Source organism: Sciurus vulgaris (assembly GCF_902686455.1).
Source record: "Sciurus vulgaris genome assembly, chromosome: 6".
Taxonomy (NCBI): domain Eukaryota; kingdom Metazoa; phylum Chordata; class Mammalia; order Rodentia; family Sciuridae; genus Sciurus; species Sciurus vulgaris.
This window is the reverse complement of record NC_136466.1, coordinates 31011994-31021436: the sequence shown is the minus strand read 5'-3', so window position 1 is coordinate 31021436 and position 9443 is coordinate 31011994. Positions and strand designations below refer to the sequence as shown.

Here is a 9443-nt window from a genome sequence, read left to right as displayed (position 1 = left end):
ATAGATGTCTGACTCAGGAGTCACTTGTTTTCTGCTCTTCTTGCTTGGAAGGTCTTGGTTCCTGGGACAGTTCTCACTCCTCTTGTCATTTAAAGCACTCAAATCTACCTCCCCATTCCAGTGCCTCAGTGTCTTCCATTTGCCTTTATACCCAGTTAGTCTACTTCCTCGAAGGTCCTGCCGCCCCCTTGCCTCTTCTAGTTCCTGACCTACCACTACTGGGAGACAGCTCTGACCCATTCCTGCTGGTCGCCCAGGAACCAGGCTTTACCTCAGTCACAGCACTCAAATTCTAGTGCCACCAGAATTGGATTAACCCATCCATCTCTTCTGCAGAAGGGGTGGAGTAGAGTAACTGACAGGTGGGATGCTGCATTGATGTGTCTGTTTATAGCCTGTATCACTGCCACTGGGTGCTGCCTTAGAAGGAGAGCTGGGCTGAGGGGAGTGACACACCTGGAAGAGCTACTTACTTCTGAGTCAGCAGCTTTGGGAAGGTGAAGAAAGGACCCTACCAAGCCAGAGTTCCGCATGGAAAATGAACACCTAGCCCAGTCTTTAGGAGTACAAACAGGACAAGGTCTAGCCGTGAGCACAGGATTAAAGTTACTGCCATTATCAAGAGGCCTGGGACCAGGGGCTAGACCTATGGCCTTGGCCAGCCCTGGTAATTCCTCCGTGCTGTCCAGCACTTGCAGCGTCAAGTCTCAGGGACCCAAAGAAGACATCAGTGCTGCCACTTCAGAGCTCCTATGCAAGGGCCAGAGCAATATGGCCTGAGACAGGAGTGCTAGGAGGGATCACTTCTGCTTCTCTGAACCCCTTTTCCTATTACCTTTCTCTGAGGCAATCCCAAAGTTGCAAAGGGGGAAGGTGTCACCTCTTTCATTATTAGACTCTAGGGATAGACAGAAACCTTCAAAACAGGGGCATTTGGTGCCAGAATGGGACACAGCACTTTACAAATATCTCTCCCCATCACTGCAAACCAGCAAGGTAGGGCTATTGTCATTTCATAGTTGAGGAAACTGAGGTCCTGAGTCCTTGGTCGGTTGTGCCAGCAGCTGCCGGGTTGGGATTTCCTCTCATCCAGATGCTGATGCAGCACTTCAGGCAGGGTAGACTTTCTTCTGCCTCTAACTTCCCCAGAGCAGGTGAACGACCGGAGGGGGCGGTGTCAGCCCCTCAGGACAGAGACAGTGCGAGGGATGAAACCCTTCCTTTGTTTTTTATAGTTGTAGCTGGACACAATACCTTTATTTATTTTTATGTGGTACCGAAAATCGAACCTAGTGCTTCACACATGCCAGGCAAGCGCTCTACCACCGAGCCACAACCCTAGCCTGAAACCCTTCCTTCTTGACACTCACATTCATGGGCCAGGGGAGCAGGTTTTCGGGGATTCAGTCTGGTTTTCGGGGATTCAGTTCTGGAGTCCTTTCTGAAGCGGGCAGCAGGTGCCCAGGTGATCCCCTCACCTGAGCCCGGGGGCTAGATGTCCCCGGAGAGGTGGGAGAGGAGAGGGCCACAGGAGCCCTAAGGCCGAGAGAATGCAGGACGAGGGGAGTGACCGTGGGCTGGGGTCACTCGATTTTCTAAGGACAGCCTTCCTTCGGGGAGAGCTGGGGTGGGGGTGGAGTGGGAGTGCGCGGGGCGGGCCCGTGGTGGCCCTGGGGCGGCGGCGCGGGGCCGGAGGGGGTGGGGAGGAGCAGCCGCCCTGTACTTCCCCTTCGCAGCTTAGCCCTACAACAGCCTGATTTCCCCGAAATGATGAGGCGGCGCCGGCCAATGGGCGCTCGCGCGGCGCTGAGGAGGCGGGGCCGGGCCTGGGTTGGGGGAATCCCGCTAAGTGTTTAGATTTCTCCGCGGCGCCGCGGCCTCGGCAGAGCGCGCCACTCCTTCGTCGAGGCAGGACGTGCGCCCCAGCCAGCCGAGCCGAGGCCAGCAGGAGCAGTGCCCAGCCAAGGCCAGCCGTGCCCAGTGGCCCCAAGACTTGGGCATCCTCTGACCCGGGCATCCTCTGCCTTCTGTCGGCTTCGCGCGTCTGCACAGCAGTCCCCGCCTCGTCGGGAACCTCGGGTGCAGCCGGCGGATCGCTCCTGCTGCAGAGGTGAGCCCGCCTTCACGGCTCGGGGACCTGCGGCGTCGAACAAAAGGCGCGCGGGACACCAGGAAGTAGGGGCCAAAAACCCCAGCCCGGAGAGTCGCGGGCGCGCGGCGTCGCCCGGGCCCCAGAGCGGGCTCGCGAGGGCGCTGGGGGAGCTGCGAGCGGCAGCGCGGGGAGGGCGGGCCGCGGCGTGGACCGCCCACTGGCCGAGGTTGCCGGCGCCCGGCCGCTTTCGCAGATCTGCGTGCGCGGAGCTGCCAGGGCCCTCTAGGTGGCCCGGTGCATTCGTCGCGCGCATCCACACGCCATGCCAGGGAACTCGAGTGTGTCCTCCCGCGGGTAGTAGCCCTTGTTCCTGGACTCTGGCTTTTGCCTGTCACAGGTCGGCGCCCTTGCCTCAGGTTTTGAGCTGCCTGTGCTGGTGGCAGGGGCTGACTTGCTGTCCTGAGTGACTGGAGGAAGTCAGAACCTATGGGGGTCATGAACTACAGGGGTGGTAGGGGCAGGCGCCACAGGTGTTCCTTGGGCCTCTTCTCTTGAGGAGGGGAAACCAGGCCCAAAGGAATTGCGCGACCTGGCCTGAGCATTGTGGGCACGGTGGCTGTCAGGTATAGAATGGGTTCTGGGGGCGGGGGTAAGAAAGTGTCCAGGATGCATGGCGACTGAATACCCGTTAGAGAAGGTGCACAGCTAATGGAGACAACTCTAATCAGGGCAATTTCTTCTTGGCATCAAGGGGGAGGGGGAGCCACTCCCTTTTTAAAGAATTTAGATTTTAAAAGAGAAGTTTTGGTTTTAAGATATCTGTGTTTATTAACACCCATTGCCAGAACAGCAATTCTCTTACCTTCTGCAATTAAAAAAAAAAATGCTATTAAAAACAAAAGGGATATCTGTGTATTTGGTCTCTTTTCCTGCACTTAAGCCACGAAGCCATCACTTGTATGCCTGCCTCCTTCTGAGAAGGCTGACAGGATGAGAGAAGGGGCAAATGTTTTTGCCCAAACAATTTGGAGAGCAGTTTTATTCCAGTGCAGGCTCCCCTTCCCATGGTTGTTAGGTCCTGTTACTTGAGGGCAGGAGAGGGTAAAGATCTGGGTGCGAAAGTAGGGGAGGGTAATTAAGTGAACTCCAGTGGGGCAAGGTAGTGACCAGGGACTGTTCAATAAACTCCAAACAGGAGCCTTCTGTCTTCTCTTTACAGCCAACATGCCCATCACTCGGATGCGCATGAGACCCTGGCTAGAGATGCAGATTAATTCCAACCAAATTCCCGGGCTGATCTGGATTAATAAAGTGAGTGTAACTCTTTGGGTTTTTCTGCTACTGTTGTAACCCATGTTCTTCAGGGGACCAAAGCTTCAGATGCAGCTCAAAAAAGGGAAATGATAAGGGGGCAGACAGATGTATTTCCAGTGGTTCCTGCAGTGGGTATGCAAGGCCCAGGCCTGGGCCTGGGCCTTCTTTACCCAAATCCTGTCTTCTCCCCTTCTCAAGGTGTGGACAGTACACCCTTTTAAAGGCATTCGAAGTTTCCAGCAGCCAGACTCCCCCAGCCTCTGTAGAGTTTGAGTTCTTATCTCCCCTTAGGGAGACCCCTACTACACATACAACATTCTGCAGGGTTCTGGTTGGGCAGATAGGAAACAGAGAGGTGGGTACTCCTGGGTAGGAAGGTGGCTGGCTCAGCAGAGAATCAAAGAATTACTCTTGTGTCAGTTTACTCTGGCCTAAGAAGACTAGCTGCTACTCTCGGGCAAGATAGACTTTGTAGACTTAGAATCAATAATAGTAGTAATAGCAATGTTAGTATACATAATAGTAATGACTAACAGTTACTGTGTGCCTGGCACCTTGCTAAGTATGTTACTTCACATGTGTCATTTCATTCTCACAGTAGTGCTATGAAGTATGTCCCAGATAAGGACACTGAGGTGCTGAGAGGTAGATAATAAGATCACACAAAAAGAGATTAAAACCAAGCTTTGAGCCTGAACAGTCCGATTCAGAAATCCATACACTTGGCCACCAATAATTATGACAGTAAGACCTTAATCTTTGTCAGTGTCCCCACACCTGCTCTGGTTTTTACTCTCAAAAAACATTTTTTTTTTTTTTTTTTTTTTTTTTTTTGAGGGATGTTTTCTCATTTCAGAGAGAGGAAACTGTGAGGGGCAGCAAAGAAGTAGAGTGCCAGGGTCCCACAGGTAGTGGTAGCATTCAGATCTGGCCCAGGACTCCCTGTGTAGGAGCCACTTGTCCCAGATGTCCTCAGCAGACCCTTCTAATAGAAGATGTTCCATTTTACTTCCATTTTGGTGCTAATCATCCAGAGCTTCCAGACCAGAGCTGTGGGGGAGGGGGCTCTGTGTGTGTGGGTCCCAGCATATCTGTAATGGGCAGAGGGGTATCTTTGCCCAGCTGTTGTACCACAGCTCATCAGAACCTGGACCCCCTCCTGAGAGATCCAGAGTGGCCTGTTGAAGCCAGACTCAGGATGGGTCAACCCAAGACAGATGTCAGGGTGAAAAGGGGAAGTCAGCTTTTTCCCAGACCTGGGGGGCTGGGCATACTCAGCCACAAAGCCTGTGGTCTCTGAGCTGACACAACTTCTATGTATGTGTGTGTGTATGTTGTTCAGGAGGAGATGATCTTCCAGATCCCATGGAAGCATGCTGCCAAGCATGGCTGGGACATCAACAAGGATGCCTGTTTGTTCCGGAGCTGGGCCATTCACACAGGTGTGACCCTGGGACTGTGGCCCTGGAGGCAGGGAAAGAAACAATGGGAGGCACTAATATTCATGCAGAGGTTTTTGATGTTCCTGAGCTCCCTGAAATAGTGTGCAGAATTATTACGGGGAAGGGGGCAAGAGGCAGACCTGTATTTCTATAGGACAAAATTGATGTTTCAGCAAATTCTCAAAGGGATTTGTAAAGCCAAAATCTTAGAAAGCAATAATAGTATTAATATTACTTAAGGGAGTTTGTGGCTAGATTAAAGTTCTCCCTGGAAAAAGAAGTCATGAGCCAGAGCACTGAAAGAGATCCAGATCTTCCTTTTTCTAGGAAAAAGAAAAGGTCCTTGGCTCAAGGACCACCTGGTTGATGATTGGTCTCTTTTTATCTTTAAGGGATAGGACTCTTGGCCCAGCTTAGAACAGTCAGTCTACTTATTAGTAACTGTACTTTGCTGGCCTCTCTATGCCCACTCCTAGTTTGGAAGTATCAGATAAGCCCTAGTCCCTACCCTCTTTCTGGCTGCTGATAGCACAAGCAGGAAGATTGGGCACGGTCCAGGACACAGCACATTTTTGGGGGGAGGGGCACTCTAATTCTTCTGTCTGGGCCTTTCACTGAGGCCTGCTGGATGTTTCAGCCAAGCTTGGATCTTTGGGAAGCCCCAGAGTCTAGAGCTTGCAGAATGTCACTAAGGAATACCTGCTGGTTTCATCAGTGTGAAAATCTGGGGTACTTTTGTCTTCTTCCTCTCAGGCATAGAACAGCTGATGATCCATTTCACCCTCTTGCTCTCTAGGCCGATACAAAGCTGGGGAAAAGGAACCAGATCCTAAGACGTGGAAGGCAAACTTCCGCTGTGCCATGAACTCCTTGCCAGACATTGAGGAGGTGAAGGACCAGAGCAGGAACAAGGGGAGCTCAGCTGTGCGGGTATACCGGATGCTTCCACCCCTCACCAAGAACCAGAGAAAAGGTAGCCAAGAGCTCTGGGTCTTTGGGGAGCCCTTGGGAGGAAGGGAGGAAGAAGGCCAGCTGGGTTGGCATTCATATGCCAAAGGTTGACAGCCTGTCTGCCCACAGAGAAAAAGTCCAAGTCCATCGAGACGCAAGAATAAGGCCAAGAGAAAGGTGAGTATGGTCTCCAGCAGCAGGGCTTTTGGTCCCTGTGGGTCGGGTGAGCAGTGGAGAGTGCTACAGTGGGCCTAAGCTGCTTTCTTCCTCCTCAGTCATGTGGGGATTCCAGCCCTGACACTCTCTGACGGACTCAGCAGCTCCACTCTGCCTGATGACCACAGCAGCTATACAGCTCAGGGATATGTGGGGCAGGACCTGGAGATGGAGCAGGTGCTTACTCCAGGTGAGGAGTCAGTGGGTGGCTCTTTCTTGGGCCCAAGAGGTCTTTTGCTAGCAGAGGGTGGCCGTTGGACCAGGCTGCAGGTATCTTGCAAACTAACAAAGCACACTGACCTTTGGTTCCTGTCGCCCCCCAGCACCATCTCCGTGTGTTGTCAGTAGCACTCTCCCCGACTGGCACATCCCGGTGGAAATTGTGCCAGACAGCACCAGTGACCTGTATAACTTCCAGGTGTCACCCATGCCCTCCACCTCTGAAGGTTTGTACTGCTAGGGCTTGGTCTGTCTGCTTGACTGTTTGGGTCCTGAGAAGGGCTTTCTGAGGGAGAAAAGACTCTCAGAATGCCACCAGCCACTGAGCTGGGCATTGTCTACTCCCAACCCCCATGGGCATGAAGCAAGTCCCTGGGATACCAGGAAGGCAATTCAGAGTGGGCTGCAGTGCTGTGGTGGGCTGAGAGAAGAGGGAAGAGAATAGGAGCTGCATCTTGATCAAAGGTTACTAGTCTTCTGGCTCCTCTGCAGCCCAATGCCTAAGGGGTGAGGAAGGAAGTGAAGGGGTGGGAAGAGGCGTGGCTTCATAGTTTAGGAGGCTGAGTCACCAGGCCAGTGTCCTGTTCTGGAATCTCCACGGCAGATGTCTGCTGGGAGGCCAATTGGGGGGTGGGGGAGAGGTGTGTGTGTAGGGGCAGGGGACACTGGTAGGATTGAAACTGCAGCGTCAGTGTGGTCTGCTACCATCCAACTTCTCTGCTCTTCTCCATCCACAGCTGCAACAGATGAGGATGAGGAAGGGAAATTACCTGAGGACATCATGAAGGTATAGCCCCTTCCTTCCTGGGACTTCTTTTGAAGTGGCCATTTCTTAGTGAGGGGAGAGAGAACCAGTGAGAGCTTCTAGATCAGAGGGAGGGCAGCTGCTCTTGTCACCCGACTACTTACACAGTCCCACAAGTGCTATGTTCACATGGCTGGGCACAATTGCCCTTCTTGGTTGGTGGGAAATATCATGATGGCTGTGGGAGAATTTGTCTCCAATGAGCCATCCTAAAGAAACTTCAGGGCCCCAGACAGAGCTGTGAATCAGCCACTATCAGTGCCAGGTCCCTGGCCTGTGTCCTTGGCCCCAACATGCCCAGCCCTGCTAGTTTGGAAATGCACATCAGGTTTCAATAATCAGCCTTTGGGATCTGTAATATGATGGCTTTAAAAAATTTTTTAAACAAATTATCCTCCAGTTTTTTTTTTTTTTTTTCCCCCCTGCTTCAGTTTTAAAAGTGAATACAAAACATTTTCAAGGTGGTTTTTCTTTGGGTCTGCCCCATTAGCACAGAAATGGGCACAGTTCCTTTCTCTAGCTTTTTAGTTTTCTTTTCTTATTATTCTAACTTTGCTTTAAGCCACACTCCCCAAGCTGAGAGAAGCGATGGAGATACTGTTCCAGAGGGTTAGAGTGGGAAGAGTGGGAAAATGACCCAAGGAGCAGGGCCTGTGTGCGTGTGCTTCCCAGCTCCAGGGCCTTTTCCTGACTGTTGCACACGACATCCATATGAGAAGGTGGCAATGCTCAAGGGTGTGGGCCTGGCTGGGAAGCCTTGGCTTATCAAGGGCAGACCACAGGGTGAACTTCACTGGAGGCCTACTGATGGCTTCTTGCTCTGTCTCTAGCTCTTGGAGCAGTCTGAGTGGCAGCCGACAAGTGTAGATGGGAAGGGGTACCTGCTCAATGAACCTGGGGCCCAGCCCACCTCTGTCTATGGAGACTTCAGCTGCAAGGAGGAGCCTGAAGTTGACAGCCCTGGGGGTAAGAAGTCCCTGGATCCCAATGGCTCCTTGGAGAAGGGAAACTCCCGTAGTGGGTGGGGCAGGCTTGGGGGCAGGGCCAGGAGACTGTGAGGTAATCAGGTGCTGTTCCTGTCCTCTGAGGTTTACCTAAAGATGGTGGGTGCTTGCTGCTGTGTTGTGGACAGTGGAAACTTTGTGGCTTTGGGGGACAGGGCTGTGTGAACGTGTCCCCACCCCACCTCATACAACCTTCCTTCATCTTCTAGGAGATATTGGGCTCAGCCTACACCGTGTCTTCACAGATCTGAAGAACATGGACACCCTCTGGATGGATAACCTGCTGCCCCCAGTCAGGCTGCCCTCCATCCAAGCCATTCCTTGTGCACCATAGCTGGGCCTCTTAGCCTCCTTTCTCCCCTAGCGAGCAGGACCTGGCATCATGGTAGCTATGGTACTCCTGAACTCCTGTGGGCCCCTCAACATAGCAAAGTGTGACCCCACTGCTAAGCAGGGATGGAACTTCCCTCTTTGGGTCAGTGGACTCTCAGGACCTGGCAGGCCAGGGTCTGGGTTTGTCTTGTGCTATGAAGCTGGCCCTGCCTCCTGAGAAAATGGGGTTGAGGTTCTGAGATTGGTGTGTCAGGTGGACTTGGATAGGAGTCAGCCTCCAGCTTTTCTGTGTGATCCCAGCTGCCTGGAGAGGGTCTCTCTGTCACTGAGTGGCCCTGTGGGGACCAGATCAGTGACCTCAGAAGAGAATAGTGCCAACCCTAGGGCTGGCTCTGCACTAACAGACAATTGCACTAAGTGAATCTATTCCCAAAGAACCCCTTCCCAGCTGAGCCCTGGGGACTGTTCCAAAGCCAGTGAAATGTGAAGGAAAATTGGGGTCCTGCAGGGTGGTGCTCTGTCAGCCTCAGAGGAGCCCTTCCCTGCTCCATACTTCGAGTGAGGGGCTTGGGAAAAGACATGGCACTTTTTCTTGTGGACCTTGCCACATTCCTGATCAGAGGTGTACACTAACGTTTTCCCCAAGCTCTTGGCCTTCGCATTTATTTATACAGTGCCTTTCCCTGTGCCCACCACCCCCTCGGGCCCTGGAAGCTCTCAGCAGGTCCAAGGAGGAAAGTGTGAGCGTCTTGGTATGACTTAAAATTGGAAATGCCATCTAGCCATTAAGTCATGTGTGATCACATATAGACATGTTTGTAAATATGTATATATTTGTCTTTTTATAAAAAGTCAATTGTTTATGAGTAATGTGGCCTGTTATTTAGAGAGAAATTTGTAGTTGGTTTTACTTTTTATGGAAACATTCTGATGAGACAACTCATTGGCACCCTGCTAAGCCTGGGTTTTTTGAGACTGCTGACATGCATCTATTGTGCATCCTTTCAGTTATGGTCCTGGAGAAGACAGCAGGCAGGGGGACAGTCATGTCACAGGGAGGTGCTCAT

At 52.3% G+C, this 9443-nt stretch overlaps 1 protein-coding gene across 1 annotated transcript; it reads left to right on the top strand.

Moving 5' to 3' along the window:
- The first annotated feature begins 1844 nt into the window (after positions 1-1844).
- IRF1 (interferon regulatory factor 1) lies at positions 1845-9237 on the top strand. Its single transcript, XM_079144323.1, is given in 12 exon segments — positions 1845-2110; positions 3312-3403; positions 4749-4848; positions 5645-5821; positions 5929-5950; positions 5952-5976; positions 6075-6100; positions 6102-6205; positions 6339-6461; positions 6972-7021; positions 7870-8005; positions 8253-9237. Coding segments are annotated over 11 exon segments (975 nt in total). The 5' UTR covers positions 1845-2110; positions 3312-3316; the 3' UTR covers positions 8378-9237.
- The last annotated feature ends 206 nt before the right edge of the window (positions 9238-9443 follow it).